This window comes from Zeus faber (assembly GCF_960531495.2).
Source record: "Zeus faber genome assembly, chromosome: 13".
In the NCBI taxonomy this organism is placed as follows: Eukaryota; Metazoa; Chordata; class Actinopteri; order Zeiformes; family Zeidae; genus Zeus; species Zeus faber.
The window spans coordinates 3,661,881-3,682,338 of record NC_137198.1 but is presented as its reverse complement, the minus strand read 5'-3'; the positions used below and the strand labels follow the sequence as shown (position 1 = coordinate 3,682,338).

General features: G+C 47.0%; 2 protein-coding genes across 3 annotated transcripts in view; both read left to right on the top strand.

The window, feature by feature from the left end:
* The window catches only part of tyro3 (TYRO3 protein tyrosine kinase), a 28,673-nt gene extending 13,557 nt beyond the window's left edge, over window positions 1-15,116 (top strand). The window contains exons 9-20 of one of the 2 annotated variants that reach the window (XM_080012777.1): window positions 11-149; window positions 380-506; window positions 946-1,040; window positions 1,141-1,236; window positions 1,332-1,412; window positions 1,773-1,865; window positions 2,174-2,295; window positions 2,739-2,848; window positions 6,824-6,983; window positions 8,020-8,156; window positions 12,959-13,137; window positions 14,156-15,116. In XM_080012777.1, the coding sequence (XP_079868903.1) occupies window positions 11-149; window positions 380-506; window positions 946-1,040; window positions 1,141-1,236; window positions 1,332-1,412; window positions 1,773-1,865; window positions 2,174-2,295; window positions 2,739-2,848; window positions 6,824-6,983; window positions 8,020-8,156; window positions 12,959-13,137; window positions 14,156-14,352 (1,536 nt within the window). In that variant the 3' untranslated portion in view covers window positions 14,353-15,116. The remainder of the gene's footprint in view (window positions 1-10; window positions 150-379; window positions 507-945; window positions 1,041-1,140; window positions 1,237-1,331; window positions 1,413-1,772; window positions 1,866-2,173; window positions 2,296-2,738; window positions 2,849-6,823; window positions 6,984-8,019; window positions 8,157-12,958; window positions 13,138-14,155) is intronic. The other variant, XM_080012778.1, reaches the window with a different exon arrangement.
* Window positions 15,117-19,489: 4,373 nt separating this feature from the next.
* Window positions 19,490-20,405, top strand: LOC307239336 (T-box protein VegT-B-like; the record flags this gene model as incomplete). Its single annotated transcript, XM_080012695.1, has 1 exon — window positions 19,490-20,405. Exon 1 carries the CDS (start codon window positions 19,515-19,517, stop codon window positions 20,403-20,405), a length of 891 nt encoding a protein of 296 aa, XP_079868821.1. The 5' UTR covers window positions 19,490-19,514.
* Window positions 20,406-20,458: the final 53 nt, after the last annotated feature.

Below are 20,458 nucleotides of genomic sequence, written 5' to 3'. Positions count from 1 at the left end.
TGTCGGGCAGGAGCCCCTGCTGTTCAAGGAGAACTCCGCCCACCTGGCGGGTGGAGGGCGCTTCTTCAACGCCACCTTCCAGGTGTCGGCGTGCACGGTGGTGGGCTGCGGGCCCTGGAGCGCCCCGGTGCTGGTGCTGCCCGCCCCAGGTAGGGTGACGGTTCTGCCAGCTGCAGGGCTCCACGTTGCACAGTTTAACAGAGTCACATTCAGTCCAGATGTTGACGTATCCAGAGTTGACCTTCAAACCACACAAAGCAAAACAAAGTTCAACTGAGCAACGTTTACTGTCGGGCACTGGTGGGTTTATAGAAATTAAATATGTATGTTTTACTGTCTATATTTGTGTGTGTGCGTGTGCATGTGTGTGTGTGTGCAGCCCTGCAGGCTCCCTCCCAGCGCAGCCACATGCTGGTGGGTGTGGTTCTGGGAACGGTGGTTGCCAGTTTGACGGTGCTGCTGCTCACGGCGCTGCTGCAGAGGAGAGAGAAGGAGACGCAGTTTGGGTTCGTACCTCACCTGGAAGCAGGAAGTAGGAAGCGGGAAATAGGAAGTCAGGAGCAGAAGGCAGGAAATGGGTAACTGGATGCAGGAAGTAGGTAACGAAGTAGGAAACTGAAAGCAGGAAGTAGGAAACTAGAAGCAGGAACTAGGAAGTCAGAAGCAGGAGATAGGAAACAGAAAGCAAGAAGTAGGAAGCTCTAAATGGGAAACAGGAAGTCAACTGACTGCGTTTGCGTTAGCATAGCGTAAAGCTCATCAAACAGCCGCTGCTGTTGCCATGGTTACCTGTGGTTTCAGCGATTATGATCCAGCCAATCAGAAATTATTATTTCTGCTGCCAAAACATTGGATATTGTCCTTATTTTCCAGAATATTATGGGATGTGTCGTGTGAATCGCCCGGTACAAAGTGTGTTTAATGAAGTACTGTGTGTTCCTGCAGAGCGGCGTTCAAGGATCCCGGAGCGGAGACGGTGGTGAGCTTCACCGCAGCTCGCTCCTTCAGCCGCCATTCCCCAGAGCGGCAGGAGATCTCACGTGAGTCGCACGGTCTGCGCCCAGACGCATCACAATACGTGACGTCCTCCGTCACCTCCTCCGTCACCCCCCTCTTCCCTGTCTGCCACGCCCCCTCTAGTGGACAGTCTGGGCATCAACCACGACCTGAAGAACAAGCTGCAGGACGTTCTGATCCCAGAGACACTGCTGAGCCTGGGAAACCTGCTGGGAAAAGGTCTCCACACCACCCTGCCCCCAATGTTCTCATCATGTTCAACCACCCCGCGTCAACGTGTGTGTGTGTGTGTGTGTGTGTGTGTGTGCGCATAGGTGAGTTTGGCTCGGTGCGGGAGGCCTACCTCAAGATGGAGGACGCCTCCGTCCAGAAGGTTGCAGTGAAGGTTCTGAAATGTGAGTCAACAAAGTGAAAAATGAAAGTTTAGTGAATACGATATTAATGACATCACACCTGAGCAACATGGACGCCAGTCCTTCATGAGGGTACCTCACTTCCTCGGTAGGTAGCAGGACGCTTCCTCGGTAGGTAGCAGGACGCTTCCTCGGTAGGTAGCAGGACGCTTCCTCGGTAGGTAGCACGCTTCCTCGGTAGGTAGCACGCTTCCTCGGTAGGTAGCAGGACGCTTCCTCGGTAGGTAGCAGGACACTTCCTCGGTAGGTAGCAGGACACTTCCTCGGTAGGTAGCAGGATGCTTCCTAGGTAGGGAGGAACAGGAAGTGACTCCAGGGTAACCATGGTAACCTCCTCCCCAGCTGACATCAGCTCCACCTCTGACATCGAGCAGTGTCTGAAGGAAGCAGCGAACATGAAGGACTTCACCCACCCCAACGTCATCCAGCTGATCGGTGAGCACAGGGGTGGAGGTGTGGTGGAGTGATGGGTGGGGGGTTAGCGGTGTAGAGGGGTGAGGGTTTGGTGGAGTGATGGGTGGGGGGTGGAGGCGTAGAGGGTTGTGGCAGAGTGATGGGTGGGGGGCGGAGGTGTAGAGGGGTGAGGGTGTGGTGGAGTGATGGGTCGGGGGTGGAGGCGTAGAGGGGTGTGGTGGAGTGATGGGTGGAGGTGTGATGGGTGCGGGTGGTGGAGGTGGGGTGATGGGGTAGAGGTTAGGGCTGAAAGATTTGGGGAAAAATGGTGCCTGCTGTCCTCCACCCAGGTGTGAGCCTCCACCGGCGGATGGGGCAGCGGCTTCCTGTTCCCATGGTGATCCTGCCGTTCATGAAGCACGGAGACCTGCACACCTTCCTGCTGCTGAGCCGGCTGGGGGAGCAGCCATTTGTAAGGACCACACTAGTACACAGTGAACTACACACTAGTACACCGTGTAGTACACAACACACTTGTACACAGCACTACACACTAGTACACAGTGTAGTACATACTAGTACACAGCACTACTCACTAGTACACAGTGTAGTACACATTAGTACACAGCACTACACACTAGTTCACAGTGAACTACACACTAGTTCACAGTGAACTACACACCAGTGCACAGTACTAAACACCAGTACACAGTCTAATATAAACTAGTACACAGCACTACACACTAGTGCACAGTACTAAACACTAGAACACAGTAGCACAGTGTAGTACACAGTGTAGTACACACTAGTACACAATACTAAACACTAGAACACAGTAGTACAGTGTAGTACACAGTGTAGTACACTGTGTAGTACACAGTGTAGTACACAGTAATACCCCGCCCCCCCCTCCAGGAGCTTCCTGTCCACACCCTGCTGGGCTTCCTGCTGGATGTCTCCAGGGGGATGAACTACCTGAGCAGCAAGAACATCATCCACAGAGACCTGGCTGCACGCAACTGCATGTGAGGGAGACAGTGTCTGTCTGTCTGTCTGTCTGTCTGTCTGTCTGTCTGTCTGTCTGTCTGTAGAGTTAGGATAGAGTTAGCACCAGTAGAGTTACCACTAGTGGAGTTGGCACTGGTAGGTAGTACTAGTAGAGTTAGCACTAGTAAAGTTGGTACTGGTAGAGTTACCATGAGTAGAGTTGGTAGTGGTAGGTAGTACTAGTAGAGTTACCAGTTACCACAATTATTACTATACTAGTTAGCACTAGTATAGTTAGTACTGGTAGAGTTAGTAATGGTAATTAGTACTAGTAGAGTTAGTTCTACTACAGTTTGTGAGTTAAGAAGAGTCTCAACTGAGACCAACGACCCTTGAGACTACGTAGGAGGTGCAGTGAGGGTGGAGTCTGGAACCTGAGCAGTGGGTGGAGATCTGGAGGAGAGAATCAGCCTCTTAGATCTGACCCCAGCAGAAATGGGAAGCAGTTGTAGCAGCGATGTGGGCGGAGCAGGAGAGCTGGTCGTCATGGTGATGTGGGTGGAACAGGAGAACTAGTCGTCATGGTGATGGGGGTGGAGCAGGAGAGCTGGTCGTCATGGTGATTTGGGCGAAGCAAGAGAGCTGGTTGTCTAGAATCACCAAATGGCTCTTGGCGTCTGAGATGGAGATAATTTGGTGTTCTCGATGGTGATGGAGGAGTCGTAGTAGTAATAGGAGCTGGTGTAGAACGTCCTCATCTCCACCTGGTGCAGAACGCCTCCACCACCACCTGGTGTAGAACATCTCCATCTCCACCTGGTATAGAACATCTCCAACCTCCATCTCCACCTGGTGTGGAATGTCTCCATTTCCACCAGGTGTAGAACGTCTCCATCTCCACCTGTAGAGAACATCTCGTTCTCCATCCTGATGTAGAACATCTCCATCTCCACCTGTTGTAGAAAGTCTCCATCTCCACCTGGTGTAGAACATCTCCATCTCCACCTGGTGAAGAACGTCTCCATCTCCACCTGGTGTACAACGTCTCCAACCTGCATCTCCACCTAGTGTAGAATGTCTCCATCTCCACCTGGTGTAGAACGTCTCCAACCTCCGTCTCCACCTGGTGTAGAACGTCTCCAACCTTCATCTCCACCTTGTGTAGAATATCTCCAACCTCCATCCCCACCTGGTGTAGAACGTCTCCAACCTTCATCTCCACCTGGTGTAGAATGTCTCCAACCTCCATCTCCACCTGGTGTAGAACGTCTCCATCTCCACCTGGTGTAGGAAGTCTCCAACCTCCATCTCCACCTGGTGAAGAATGTCTCCATCTCCACCTGGTGTAGAACGTCTCCTACCTCCATCTCAACCTGGTGTAGAACGTCTCCATCTCCACCTGGTGTAGAACATCTCCAACCTCCGTCTCCACCTGGTGTAGAACGTCTCCCACCTCCATCTCCACCTGGTGTAGAATGTCTCCAACCTCCATCTCCACCTGGTGTAGAACATCTCCAACCTCCGTCTCCACCTGGTTCAAGTTCAAGTTGTAGAACGTCTCCATCTCCACCTGGTGTAGGACATCTCCAGGCTCCGTCTCCACCTGGTGTAGAACGTCTCCAACCTCCGTCTCCACCTGGTTCAAGTTCAAGTTGTAGAATGTCTCCATCTCCACCTGGTGTAGGACATCTCCAGGCTCCGTCTCCACCTGGTGTAGAACATCTCCAACCTCCGTCTCCACCTGGTGTAGAACGTCTCCAACCTTCATCTCCACCTTGTATAGAATATCTCCAACCTCCATCCCCACCTGGTGTAGAACGTCTCCAACCTTCATCTCCACCTGGTGTAGAATGTCTCCAACCTCCATCTCCACCTGGTGTAGAACGTCTCCATCTCCACCTGGTGTAGGAAGTCTCCAACCTCCATCTCCACCTGGTGAAGAATGTCTCCATCTCCACCTGGTGAAGAACGTCTCCTACCTCCATCTCAACCTGGTGTAGAACGTCTCCATCTCCACCTGGTGTAGAACATCTCCAACCTGCATCTCCACCTAGTGTAGAATGTCTCCATCTCCACCTGGTGTAGAATGTCTCCAACCTCCATCTCCACCTGGTGTAGAACGTCTCCAACCTCCGTCTCCACCTGGTGTAGAACGTCTCCAACCTTCATCTCCACCTTGTGTAGAATATCTCCAACCTCCATCCCCACCTGGTGTAGAACGTCTCCAACCTTCATCTCCACCTGGTGTAGAATGTCTCCAACCTCCATCTCCACCTGGTGTAGAACGTCTCCATCTCCACCTGGTGTAGGAAGTCTCCAACCTCCATCTCCACCTGGTGAAGAATGTCTCCATCTCCACCTGGTGAAGAACGTCTCCTACCTCCATCTCAACCTGGTGTAGAACGTCTCCATCTCCACCTGGTGTAGAACATCTCCAACCTGCATCTCCACCTAGTGTAGAATGTCTCCATCTCCACCTGGTGTAGAATGTCTCCAACCTCCATCTCCACCTGGTGTAGAACGTCTCCAACCTCCGTCTCCACCTGGTGTAGAACGTCTCCAACCTTCATCTCCACCTTGTGTAGAATATCTCCAACCTCCATCCCCACCTGGTGTAGAACGTCTCCAACCTTCATCTCCACCTGGTGTAGAATGTCTCCAACCTCCATCTCCACCTGGTGTAGAACGTCTCCATCTCCACCTGGTGTAGGAAGTCTCCAACCTCCATCTCCACCTGGTGAAGAATGTCTCCATCTCCACCTGGTGTAGAACGTCTCCTACCTCCATCTCAACCTGGTGTAGAACGTCTCCATCTCCACCTGGTGTAGAACATCTCCAACCTCCGTCTCCACCTGGTGTAGAACGTCTCCCACCTCCATCTCCACCTGGTGTAGAATGTCTCCAACCTCCATCTCCACCTGGTGTAGAACATCTCCAACCTCCGTCTCCACCTGGTTCAAGTTCAAGTTGTAGAACGTCTCCATCTCCACCTGGTGTAGGACATCTCCAGGCTCCGTCTCCACCTGGTGTAGAACGTCTCCAACCTCCGTCTCCACCTGGTTCAAGTTCAAGTTGTAGAATGTCTCCATCTCCACCTGGTGTAGGACATCTCCAGGCTCCGTCTCCACCTGGTGTAGAACATCTCCAACCTCCGTCTCCACCTGGTGTAGAACGTCTCCAACCTTCATCTCCACCTTGTATAGAATATCTCCAACCTCCATCCCCACCTGGTGTAGAACGTCTCCAACCTTCATCTCCACCTGGTGTAGAATGTCTCCAACCTCCATCTCCACCTGGTGTAGAACGTCTCCATCTCCACCTGGTGTAGGAAGTCTCCAACCTCCATCTCCACCTGGTGAAGAATGTCTCCATCTCCACCTGGTGAAGAACGTCTCCTACCTCCATCTCAACCTGGTGTAGAACGTCTCCATCTCCACCTGGTGTAGAACATCTCCAACCTCCGTCTCCACCTGGTGTAGAACGTCTCCCACCTCCATCTCCACCTGGTGTAGAATGTCTCCAACCTCCATCTCCACCTGGTGTAGAACGTCTCCAACCTCCGTCTCCACCTGGTTCAAGTTCAAGTTGTAGAACGTCTCCATCTCCACCTGGTGTAGGACATCTCCAGGCTCCGTCTCCACCTGGTGTAGAACGTCTCCAACCTCCGTCTCCACCTGGTTCAAGTTCAAGTTGTAGAACGTCTCCATCTCCACCTGGTGTAGGACATCTCCAGGCTCCGTCTCCACCTGGTGTAGAACATCTCCAACCTCCGTCTCCACCTGGTTCAAGTTCAAGTTGTAGAACGTCTCCATCTCCACCTGGTGTAGGACATCTCCAGGCTCCGTCTCCACCTAGTGTAGAACGTGTCCGTCTCCACCTTTTTAACCCTTTTAAATCACAGCTTCATGGCTGACAGAGCATGCAAAGCGGTGGCAGCTTTCCCGTGTGTTGTTCCTGGAGAAGGCTCTTCCTGCTGGACCTGCTCTCACCTCTGCTCACGTGGCCCCCTGCAGGCTGGGGGAGGACATGGCCGTGTGCGTGGCAGACTTCGGTCTCTCCAAGAGGATCTACAGCGGGGACTACTACCGCCAGGGCTCCGTGTCCAAGCTGCCCGTCAAGTGGATCGCTCTGGAGAGTCTGGCGGACAACGTCTACACCAGCCAGAGCGACGTGGTACCGTCTGTCTGTCTATCTGTCTCTCCCTCTAACTGTCTGTATAGCTGCCTGCCTGCCTGTCTGGCTGCTCTTTGTGACGATCTGATCAATATCGAGTCCCGATTCTAATCATAGAATCAATCCGTTTACAATGTAAACGTGTACAAGTAACAAGCTACTACCATCTCTGGTCTTTCTATAGTAAAGTACAGTAATGTATAGTAAAATACAGTACAGTATAGTACAGTTAAGTTTTTTTTTTTAGTAAAGCATAATAAAGTAAAGTACAGTAATGTATCATAAAGTACAGTATAGTAAAATGCAGTGTAATATAGTAAAATACTAGGGCTGCAGATATTCCTCTATAACGCCATTCAAATTTGTATTTTTTATTATTTTTAATATTCAAATATATTCAACATTTTAATGATCAAATTTAGAACGGGGGGCATTACGAGGCTCTGCATTAGCGGACATTCCGTTGGTGACGGTCGTGTTTCCTTCCCACTTTCATCACCACATCTGTGGAATTAGTGAACGTTGTGGCCACGGGCTCAGCGCTCTGCCTCGTACACGGTGAGCGAGCGGAGGAGCGGGAGACGCTGCGTCCAGCGTCTCCGCCGACTTGGCACCGTTACCGGGAAAACATTTCACCGTGCAACAAACTGGATCAACTTATGTTGAACTTTATCGTTCATCACACGTGAGTTGATTGGCTAATGTCAGCCAATACATTTATAATCAGTTATTTATTTAGAAAAGAAATACACAATCAAACTGCAATTTCAGCATTGGAATAGTGATTTTTGAATTTCAAATTGTGTTCCTGCAGCCCTACAAAGTTCAGTGTAGTAAAGTGTAGTACAGTACAGTAAAGTACAGTAAAGTATATTAAAATCTATTAAAGTACAGTATACTGTCATGGAGTAATCAAGTCAGCATAATGGATCTAACCTGCAGTGATTGATGGGATGTGATGAGAATGCTGCAGCGCCCTCTGCTGCAGGTGGAAGTGGGAGGAAGTGATGTGATGCTGTGGTTTGTCGCCCCCTAGTGGGCGTTCGGTGTCACCATGTGGGAGATCATGTCCCGGGGCCAGACCCCGTACCCCGGGGTGGAGAACTCTGAGATCTACGAATACCTGATTAAAGGAGAGCGCCTGAAGCAGCCGGCGGGATGCAGGGACGACATGTCAGTACCCTATCTATATATACTCTGTACTCTTTTTTTATATATTCTCTACATATGATTCTACATGCTCTACGTATGTTTATACATACTCTATATATGTTTATATATACTCGACATATTTATATATACTCTACATATGTTTATACATACTCTACATATATATATACTCTACATATGTTTCTATATACTCTACACATGTTTCTACATACTCTACGTGTGTATATATATATATATACTCTACATATGTTTATACATACTCTACATATATATATATATACTCTACATATGTTTCTACATACTCTACGTGTGTATATATATATATATATATATATATATATATATATATATATATATATATATATATATATATATATATATACTCTACATATGTTTCTACATACTCTACATATATATACTCTACATATGTTTCTACATACTCTACGTGTATATATATATATATATATATATATACTGTACATATGTATACTCTACATATGTTTATACATACTCTACATGTTTCTACATGCTCTACTTATATTTATATATACTCTACATGTAATCTTTATATACAGTATACTCTCACTCTATATATATATATATATACAGGTACTCCTCACTTAACAACCTACCTGTTTAGCGACCGTTTGGATGCGTAGCTCTCTGAACAGTCACTTAACACACATATATATATATATATATATATATATATATATATATATATATATATAATTATAATTATTATTAATTTTTTTGCATTGATACTCCATGTCTTTGGACGTATAAACAAGAGAGTGGAAAGGAATAATAAAGAAAGCAGAAAGGAGCACGCAGTAGAGGTGTGGAAATTTCTGGATTTTAAGATGCATCACGATGCGGATGCAGACGATTCTGCATCGATGCAGTGACGGAACATAATCGGGAGATTGGAAATATAATATATAATATATAATATAAATATAATATTTCTAACTTACAGATTTTATGGTGATCACAATAACAGCCTACACAAAATTAAATTATCTCCATCGTGTTCGGGAAGCTCCGGTGATGAGGGAGATCAGGTGCTGGACCGGCCAATCAGAAGTCAAGTGGTGACAAACTTCATTGCTTAGCTAGTGGAAGATGTGGCTCACACGGTCACGGTGCGATACCGTGGGTTGACAAATCCATACAGGACGCACAGGATGCGCACACCGCACACCATACGCCGCGCCGTGACGCGTGTCGGGGAACGTGGACGATTAGGTGAATGCTGATGCTTTTGCATTAGCCCCCTGGTTGGCACCACGGATCAGAGTTCCGCCGCCGGAGGTGAGCGCACTGAGACAGGTGAATACCAGGCAAGCAGCCGGTCCGGACGGCATCCCCGGACGTGTTCTGAAGACCTGTGCCGACCTGCTCGCCCCAGTGTTCACCATCATATTGAGCCTCTCCCTGGCGCAGGCCTTGGTGCTGATGGTTAAGTAAGCTTGGACTGGACGGCTCGACTGAGGTGACAAAGACAGTGATTAGAAGATGAGTATTTATTAAGTACTGGTACAAAGTTTGAAGAACATGCACCAGGGGTCTGTTCTGGAAGAGAGCCCCGATCTCTGAGGCCGGCTGGTTATATGGTCTCTGTGGTGACCTTTACCGGCAGATGTCAGAAATGGGGCAGTTACTGCGGATAGTGTAAAAGCTGAACATCGCTTTGTGACACAAGATTGACATTCAACAAAGATCATTATGTTCAGGAAATTCCAGCAAACATTGTGTGCACCCTCACGTAAGCACAGACTGGCTAAGGGACTAAATAACATGACCTTATATGGTTACATGGAAAGAACAGAGCAGTTGGATCACAAAAAAAGGAATTGGGGGTGAGTGTGATGACCCATCATTACCAAAAAATTACATCAGTGCCCATATAGAAAATTGGGGATTCGATACATTGAGATGCATCGAGAATCGTTGACAGGTGAATCGTAATCGAATTGTGGGGCCAGTGGAGATTCACTCCTCTAGTACGCCGCAGTAGGTTTGGGCGATCAAAATTCCAACCGCACTTCTGGAACGAGGGGACGGCATTTACAACATTAAACGTGCGCGTGGTGGGAATCACGCGCACATACTGTAGAACGTAACCTAATGTGGTAAATACTGTCTCACTGTTCCAGAAGTGCAGGATTTATTATTTACAAGTATTTACACAAAAAGATCCAGTTTTAACTAAATTAAGTCCTAAAGCAACGGAAAGCAGCAGGGAGAGGTGCGTCTCCACCATCCCGTCAGTGGGGACAGACAGGATTTTTAGAAAGGAACAGGACAGTCCCTCAACTCAGTTGTCTAAAAATGTTGTTTGATACATGTAGGAAACGGAGGAAAATAAATAGATGTCAAATAAAAAGACAGGCAGGGGAGCCTCATGCACCCCTGCCTGGAGGAGAAACTAAACAAACTCAAATTCTCTTTAGGTTTACCTTTTTCATTTTCCATACAAGTAAGAAACTAAGGAAACAAAATAAATCTCAATTTGTCTATGAGATTATAGTGTTTGTTGCTGTATTATTATCACAAGATCTGCATATAGAGTGGCAGGTATGTGGGGCAGATCACGGGCGTCTCCTCCTCCCAGTGATCAGCGCTGTGCTGCTCTGTTTGACCAGAGCGACATGTCTACAACCAGAGCTGGGCTCCACGTGCCTTTTGTTTCTCTTTGAGTCTCTGTACAGGACTGTAGAGGGGAAGTGAGATCCCAGCACAAGTAGTTACTGGACAGGTCTGACGGAGAGGGGCTCCACCCACTTGCCGTCTCCCACTCTCGCCCTCTCTCCCTCTCTCTTTCTCGCTCTCCCTCGGTTCTAGTTTCTGAAAACAGTAAAACTCACTTAGACTGTTTCAATGCTCGGATTTTTCCTGACAGATAATAAAAAAATGGGCGACACGCCCACTCGCCCGCTGTGAATGATCCGGACAATCACCTGCTCTGTTCACACATTCCGCATTCCGCTCAGTGGGATATCACACAGACTTTATACGAGGGTGCTAGCTGGGTAAAGTCCTGTTAAAGACTGTTCTTTAACAGACTGTTGTTTCAAGACAGACTGTCCTTCAACAGACTGTTTTAAGACAGACTGTCCTTTAACAGACTGTTGTTTCAAGACAGACTGTCCTTTAACAGACTGTTGTTTAAAGACAGACTGTCCTTTAACAGACTGTTGTTTCAAGACAGACTGTCCTTTAACAGACTGTTGTTTTAAGACAGACAGTCCTTTAACAGACTGTTTTTTTAAGACAGACTGTCCTTTAACAGACTGTTGTAAGACAGACTGTCCTTTAACAGACTGTTGTTTTAAGACAGACAGTCCTTTAACAGACTGTTTTTTTAAGACAGACTGTCCTTTAACAGACTGTTGTAAGACAGACTGTCCTTTAACAGACTGTTGTTTTAAGACAGACTGTCCTTTAACAGACTGTTTTAAGACAGACAGTCCTTTAACAGACTGTTTTTTTAAGACAGACTGTCCTTTAACAGACTGTTGTAAGACAGACTGTCCTTTAACAGACTGTTGTTTCAAGACAGACTGCCCTTTAACAGACTGTTGTTTTAAGACAGACTGTCCTCCAACAGACTGTTGTTTCAATTAAGACTGTCCTTTAACAGATTGTTGTTTTAAGACAGACTGTCCTTCAACAGACTGTTGTTTCAATTAAGACTGTCCTTCAACAGACTGTTTAAGACAGACTGTCCTTTAACAGACTGTTTTAAGACAGACTGTCCTTTAACAGACTGTTGTTTTAAGACAGACTGTTGTTTTAAGACACTGTCCTTTAACAGACTGTTTTAAGACAGACTGTCCTTTAACAGACTGTTTCAAGACAGACTGTCCTTTAACAGACTGTTTTAAGACAGACTGTCCTTTAACAGACTGTTGTTTTAAGACAGACTGTTGTTTTAAGACACTGTCCTTAAACAGACTGTTGTTTTAAGACACTGTCCTTTAACAGACTGTTGTTTTAAGACAGACTGTCCTTCAACAGACTGTTTTAAGACAGACTGTCCTTTAACAGACTGTTGTTTCAAGACAGACTGTCCTTTAACAGACTGTTGTTTTAAGACAGACTGTCCTTCAACAGACTGTTGTTTCAATTAAGACTGTCCTTAAACAGACTGTTGTTTCAATTAAGACTGTCCTTAAACAGACTGTTGTTTCAATTAAGACTGTCCTTCAACAGACTGTTTAAGACAGACTGTCCTTTAACAGACTGTTGTTTTAAGACAGACTGTTGTTTTAAGACACTGTCCTTTAACAGACTGTTTTAAGACAGACTGTCCTTTAACAGACTGTTGTTTTAAGACAGACTGTTGTTTTAAGACACTGTCCTTTAACAGACTGTTTTAAGACAGACTGTCCTTAGCTGCTGCTGTCGTCAGTTTCCATACTACTTGGTATTGGGTTATTTTGGTCGATACCTTAAAGGTATTGAGTACCAGGACCCAGCCCTAGTTACAACAGTCTTACTTCCTAGTTGTAAAAGCCTGCGTCAGTGTGTGTGGCTTAGAGAGAAATGACCTCACTTTAGAGATGTTCTTCAAATGATTAAATACTGGTTGTGACACATCACACGTGAGGCTTGAAATTAAAATCAGAGTCAAATATCACTCTTACCACACATACAAATACTAGGTATGTCATATTAGTACCTACAGTTGTTTTTATTACCAGTTATGATGTCATATGAATCTCTCCAGTTACAATGTTACATTAGTATTACCAGTTATGTCATTAATACCAGTCATGATGTCATATGAATCTCTCCAGTTATGAGATCATGCACAGCTGCTGGAGCCCCGTCCCAAAGTGCCGTCCCAGCTTCCAGCAGCTGCTCTACCAGCTGGAGGCGCTGTGGGCCAGTCTGTCCCCGGCGACGCACAAGGAGCCGCTGCTCTACGTCAACCTGGAGAAGGGAGCGGAGCCGGTGGGAGCCGAGCAGGAAGCAGGTACGAGCAGAGGATTGTACTTCCTGTACCGCCTCGATTTGATCAAAGGATAGGTTCATTATTTTTATCCAAACGTTGTTTCCAACCTGCTTCCATGCATTCCAATGGGGCAAATGATTACAATTAAAAAAAAAAGAAAAAAAACATGAAATCCCCTTTTTAGAAACAGGAAGCTCACATCAAACCCCATGTTCCTTGGTGTATTTTAACATGTTTTGAATAACATCACATTTTATTCCAAAATGCTGCAGTAACTTCCTGTTTTACTCTTACTTCCTGTTTCTAGTCTCTAACTTCCTGCAATAGTCTCACGTTGCGCTGATTTGCATAGATTCAAAAGTCAAACCTAATAAGCAGGTTCATCACATTGAAGATCGGACCTCTGTTTCGACAAAGCTGAAAGTTATCTTATTAAATCTTATTTAAATAAGATTAAATAAGTTTAATGCTTTTGTTTTGTTTTCAAACTGAAAGTATCTGATTTCATCCTTTCGGTTTGAAAACAAAACAAAAGCATTAATAAACTTTTCCCTTTTTCCTCACTTCTCGTATCCAAAGGAGCCACACAATAGTTTGTGTACAACAGTAATGAACTTATTCGTTTTTTGCCTCCTATGATATTCTGTGGAATTATTATTGTCCCCAAACAGGAGGACGGCTCCAAGTCTAATTATCTTTATATCTATTATTTTTAATCATAAACCACCTAGTATTTCACATCTCGTGTCTTAAAGGAAAACTCTGCTGTTTTCAACCATTGGGAATCAATACGAGTGATCGGCAGCAGAATCTTTTCAATTGATCCAGTATTGGGAAAATAACTCGAGCTGACTTCAATATGTAGTTAAAAAAAAAAAAAAAAGTTGCTAAAGATCTTGGTTGCCATCGGCCCATTCTCTCAATCCCGATCAATCGAAAAGACTCGGGTCCAATCACTCGTATTGATTCCCAGTGATGGATAATCAAGGTTGAGGGTTTTCCTGGAATCCTCATCTGATCATTCTAAACACCGTGCCAGGACCCGGGGGGCCGGAGGACTCGGCGTGGGGGGTCCCGTGGCAGCGCGGGCGGGAGCAGGAGCCACGGGACTGGCTGGGGGTCCCCTGCGGCGCTGCCGTGGCCATCGGGGGGGATTACCGCTACATCATGGGCCCCTGCGGCGGCGAGGAGGGCGAGGGCCGCGACGAGGAGGACGACACAGTGATCGACGTGTGACTCGGGCCCCCGGTGGACAGACAGTGGAACCGCGCCCCGCCGCTCCGCCGCCATTAGGGTTCCAGACCAGCAGGGGGCAGCAGGGTTCATCTTTATGTAATTATAAACTTATATAATTGAACTGATCCGTCGTCACGGAGCGTGAAAGGTAGAACCCTGACGCGCCGGATGCACCGCGCCCTTTTGACCTGCACTGCATTCTGGGTAATCAGCACACACAGGGCATTAACCTGACCCACGAGACGTCTCTCCAGCAGTCGACTGTTTAAGGTTTGGATCCTGGAGGACGGACGAGCACGACCCGGGACCGGCGGCCACGTCGTTTTCGCCGGGTTCCATGTGGTGTAATGAGCTAGAACTGGGTTTAGCGGAAGCTGTAAATCTACTGTAACACTGAATAATAATGAAGCGACTGCACTTTAACACCTTTAAAGTTCTTATGTCGTAGACATCTTTAATATATGCACTATGTGCTATTAGCATATTTTACATGTTTTATTTGCAGTTTAATTATATTTGTTTTAAAATGCAGCTCAGGCCTCAAGATCAACACCAGACAAACTGTACATTCCTTTTAACTGGTTTAGTATTTTTTACTGGTTTAGTATTTTCACTGCTTAAGGTTAATTTCAAACTATTTTCTATGTTTAACTGGAAATAAAGAGAAAATCACTGTTTAGAGGAACATTTCACTGCGGAGCTCTCCTGTAAAGTAGGTTTGTTCAGAAAACGGATCTTTAATGAATAAACTGTGATTATTATGATTGTTGTTGTTGTTGTTGTTGTTATTATTATGACCCGGGGCGTGAGGCCTGGAGGGACATTGACATGACGTGACATTAAATGGTTAAATCTTCCTTCTGGAATCAAAACATTAGCCCGTTTAAAATGGCTGCTCCATCCTCCTCAAGGAACCTACTGATTACAACTTGTTTCGCTTCCCCCGGAACCCAGCGGCGCTTTGCCCGGTTCCGCCTGAAAACACCGACGAAACCGAATCTGGTCCGGTTGCTTTATCCCCGTGTCCGGAGGTCCTCCGTGCCTCGGCCCGAACGTCACGATTAACACCGGGAAACGCACCGGAACCGCCGGTCTTAATATCGGCAGAATGTCACACGGTACCGGGCTGGATCCGGAGGGATACCGGACCGTGTCCCCCGCTGTGTCCCCTCCACAGCCCGTGTCCCCGCCACAGCCCGTGTCCCCTCCACAGCCCGTGTCCCCGGTCACACTCGAACGCCACGATACACACCGGGAAACGCCTCCATAACCGCCTGTGTTCCCTGAACTAACCCGCCGCGTGTCGAGTTGGACCCGGGGCTGCGGGGCTCCGGGGCTGCGGGGCTCCGGACCCGCGGCTGGTGATGTGGAGCCGGTGAAGCGGTGCCAGGCGGAGCGGTTTGAACCGTGTATCAAGATGGCGGAGGAGGCTGCGCAGTGCGGGGCGCAGCGTGACGTGGAGGACGCGGCTCCCCGGTCAGAGAGCCCCGTGTTGGGGAAGACACCGGAAGTGGGACCAGAACCAGGGCAGAAGATATCAAATCCTCCCCGGAAAAGCGGCGCTGTCCTCCCGGGAGGCGGCGGCTCGGTGTGCCGGGCATGGTGCGTGGCTCGGGCTGACGCGGCCATGACAGGCTGAGGCAGGCCGAGGGAGGAGCCGCCATCTTGTTTCCTCACAACACGCGGTGCGACGTGGCGTCGAACGGCGGATTCCTCCGGTAACACAGCGTCGGCTCGGGGCTCCGGTGGTGAACGGGCTGTAACGTGGTGGTGAACGGGCTGGAGCGTGTTTTAAATGTGTTTTAACGGCGGCGCCACGATTCCCACGGGGTAGACGTGTTTAAAACGTGCTGCGTTTCAGGGAGTGGGAACTCTGTGTTTCCAGCTCCATGTTCCTCTGGGAAAACATGGCCGCTGCAGTGTCTGTTGGAGCTGGGCAGTGTAGCTGTGCAGCTCCACTCTTTAGATCCAGGCTGTAGTGTTTAAAATGAAAAGCTGCCAAAGGGGCCTTCTGTTCAGCGCCGTGAGCCGCCACGACGACAGCTGTTACCTCAGAGCCACCTGTCGGAAATTCTGACTATGAATGACCGCTATCTGTACTTTTCCCAGTCGGTGGATTTCTACGTGTTACTGCTCCTGCGCAGCATCAGAACATTAGCATCGCATGGCGTCAAACGCTTCCGTCTTCCTCAGGTAATACAGCGTCAGCTCCGTGTTATCTGCTTGAAATGGCCGGGTCATGCTAGCAAACAGCTAGCCATGCTATAAACATGTTGGTGCACGGATGAAACGGAACAGAAACGCGTCCGCCGTTTATGGAGCGATCTGGAATGAAATCCTCGGGAACTCTTCCGAATCTGAACGCTCGACTTGGCTTCGACTTCACGTAAAACAGGGCAAAATATCAAAAACCACCTAGGTCCCTTTGGAGGATTTTGCTTTTGCAATCTTTTCCAAAAGCGGCATTGGTTTGCGGGTTGTACGGCTGTGTATCTCCTAGCTAGTTGTGATGTTTTAACTCAAGAAATCAAAGAAACATCGTGTTGGGCTTCTCGAGCTGAAGCTAGCAAGCTATTGTTCTTTCTAAAGCTAACACCCAAACAGGAGGAGGAAGCGCAGGTTCTCTTCTTCATAGGGATGCACTATTAATATTTCCGTCACCAAAACAACAGCTCCCGTGCCATTTCGGAACCTGCGACGACATTTTGTCTTGCTTTTTTGCGTGGCTAGCCGAGCGGGGGCTCCTTTCAAAACCCCAGTAGCAAGCGTACCCCACAGGCGGAGCTGAGCCGTGCTGCAGCTTCATGTTTTAGCGTCTTTCCTTCTCCCCTTCCCCTCTCTCTGATACAGAAAAACAATTCTCATTAATACAGGTGAAGAAGTGAAGCAGCTTCAAGGTGGAGCTTCCATCAACGACCACATCCACTTCCACCTTAGTGTTAGGGTTAGCCTAACCCTTAAATTAACTCCCATCTTGTAGAGCTTATTAATAATCCATTATGAGAAACTTGAGTTGCATTGTACTTGCAGCTGCAGCTGTTTTCTCTCCTTGTGTAAAACACAGGGTTAAACCCCTTTGTTGGAATTGGTTTTCTCTATCTTGGAAAAGCTGAGCCAGTTAAGTGGACTAATAGCAGCTGAACGACAACACAAACATTAAAGCTGTGAAGGCCACGTGACGTCCCTTTGTTCAAGTCCAGTAGAAAGCCTCTTAACATTAGAATGGGTTTGTGTCCATAATAATCTTTTATTTTCTCCCGTCGGTCAAACAACAACTAACAAGAGGTGTCGGCCTTTGAAGATGCTTGTATTCACCTAAGATGTTCAGTCGTACAATCCAGTTCAGCCATTAAGTTGATATGTTAGCACAGAAAGGCCAAAAACAGTCTTCTACGTCTGCGGCCGTAAGTACCCGTTGTGTGCAAATGTTGTCGTCGGTGTCTGCCAACGTACTTGTATATAAAGTACCATCATGTACAGTGATGGTGTCGCAGTTGGGAACCCAAAGCCCTATCTGCTTGTGTAATGTTTTAATCAGGGTTGTGAAAGTCTATCTTCAAACTGTCCGGTTTCGTTTTGGGAGATGTGCACATCTGCCAGCCTCGGTTTCCCAGATAGCCCTACTGTGTCCCTAAGGAGAGATGTTTATTTTTGTCTTGATGGAAGCATTTTCAGCCTTAATTCATCACACGTAGAGCCGAGCAAACAGACTCCCCCGGCCCCTTTCCTACATGGAATCTGTAACATTGCTGGACAAAAAAATATCCAGAAAAGGCAATAGGTAGTCGTTCCAACATAGCCTCCTTGACGGAGTCTGTTCCCGCATCAGATCAGTGTTACAGATACAGTACCTAATGGGTAAGGGTCAGTACCTTATGTCTAGTGTAGATGCCAACATTTGGACAATCTGTCGGCAACAGACATACAATATAAATGGGTTTGGTTTTTGTTTTTTTCCTGGCTCTCAGAGACCAGCGCTTCAAGTGCTCCCTGTTTCCCTGCCCCTCCCAGAAGAACTCCTCCCTCCACTGACGGAGTGGAGACACGGGGACAGAGCCCCCCTCCCTGGACACAATAACCCTAACCCAATGTTATTAAATCAGTGTGATCATTTTCAACCTGTCCTACACTCTAAAGAAGGAACCTTCTCCACCTGCACCCGTTCTACCTCTCCCTGTCCTCTGGCTCCCTCTGGCTCCGCTGGGCAGGCAAAGTGCTTGTGCCCGATGTCGCCACCGCACCCCTAACTGTAGAAAGACACGTCTAGGGTCTGAGTGGCATTTTTAAGAAGAAAAAGAATAACTATTAAGAATATAAAGACCTGTCTCCATAGAGACTGGACATTTTTCAGTTTCCTCTCTTTGCAGCCGAGCCCCACGGTTGGGATTGGACTCGCCATTTTTCTGAATGTTTTGTTTTGTTTTTTGTTTTTTTTTCAGAAAATATTAACTTTTTTAATATTTGTACGAAATAAATATTCGTAAAAACCCACTTTTTGTGCTTTATTCTGATGCGGCTCCACCTACTTTACGTCCTTTTCCCGGCAATGTTACTGCTTCCATTCCCACACGCTTCCATTCACAGCTGTATCGGCATTTTCCCCTAAATGATACTCGGTCCAGAGTGGAGAGATTTACGGAACATTGAGACCGGCTCCTTTACCCACTTGACATCAATACGGAACATTGTCAATGCACTTTAGGCTTTTAGTGCAAGTGGGAAATGGCCTTTAAAAACAGAGCATTAACCTCGCATCGGTAACTACAGTGTGAGAGGAAACCCTCGAATGCCAAGAGTAACATAAGATTGCGGTCAACCGACTTCACCATTCCTGATTTCGAAGCGGAAGTTCATCCAGCAGAATGAAATTGACCACTTTATTAATACAATGAGATAAAGACGCTTCCAGACCCATTTTAATTTGAATAGGATTATTAGCAGTCTCGTCGGAGAAGGAAAGGCAAATTACTCAATAACAATTGTCTATAATTTGAATAAAAGAATGATGGTTCTTCCTGGGGGAAGTCTTCCTTATACCAAACTCCTGTTGTTTTCTTTTGTAGGAAGCCGACTTGAACTATTTGCAGGGTCAACCAGGGTCCTCCTGAACTTCAAATGTGGAGTGGCTGAAGACATTCTTCAAAGTGTCAGAGGCCGACATAATGACAAAGTCTGAAAAGAAAAACATCAAGTTTTATTCAAGCCCTGCAAAGTCAGCACCAATCATGGACAATCTGTCAGCAAACACTACCTGCCAAGGGATTAATGTGACACTGGACAACAACAACATGTGGAATGAATTCTTCAGATGCCAAACAGAGATGATCTTGACAAAAGAAGGCAATAGAATGTTTCCTTACTGCCGCTTTCGCATCTCTGGCCTGGAACCTGCCAAGAAGTACTCGTTGGTCATGGATATCCAACCCCTTGACAACAGCCGCTACAAGTGGACAGGCCAGGACTGGCAGGTTGCTGGGAAGGGAGCCTGCCATGTGAACAGTCAACCATTTGCTCATCCAGACTCTCCATCAACGGGTGAATACTGGATGCAAAATCCAGTGTCCTTCTACAAACTCAAGCTTACCAATGTGACGGATCAGGAGGGAAATATTGTCTTACATCCACTGCATCGCTACTTGCCACGATTGCACATGGTACCTTTTGAGAAAAGCAAAAAAGATTTAAATCTCAATGGAGGCCAAGCTGTTACTTTTACTTTTCCTCAGACCGAGTTTTTTGCAGTTACAGCATACCAAAACTTGCAGTTTGCCCAGCTGAAAGTTGGCTACAACCCCTTCTCTAAGGGAATCAAGGACAATGGATCTAATTTATTGGCCCTGAAGCTGAAATCAAAAGACTCGCACAATGATGAAAACTCTTCAACAAACCAACAACATCCTATGAAAAGGAGTTTGAAATCTTTGCTGGCGAACCATAAGCCCAGAAGCTCAAAAGTTGTGGACCAAATGCATCCTATTTCAGATGCCTTGAAAGACACTCCTAAACTTAAATATGAGTCAGCTGCCAATGCCTCTGAGAAACCTTCATGGTAAGACCAAACATACTTTTTCCAACCTGAACTTTTTCTCTCTATCTAATAACGAGT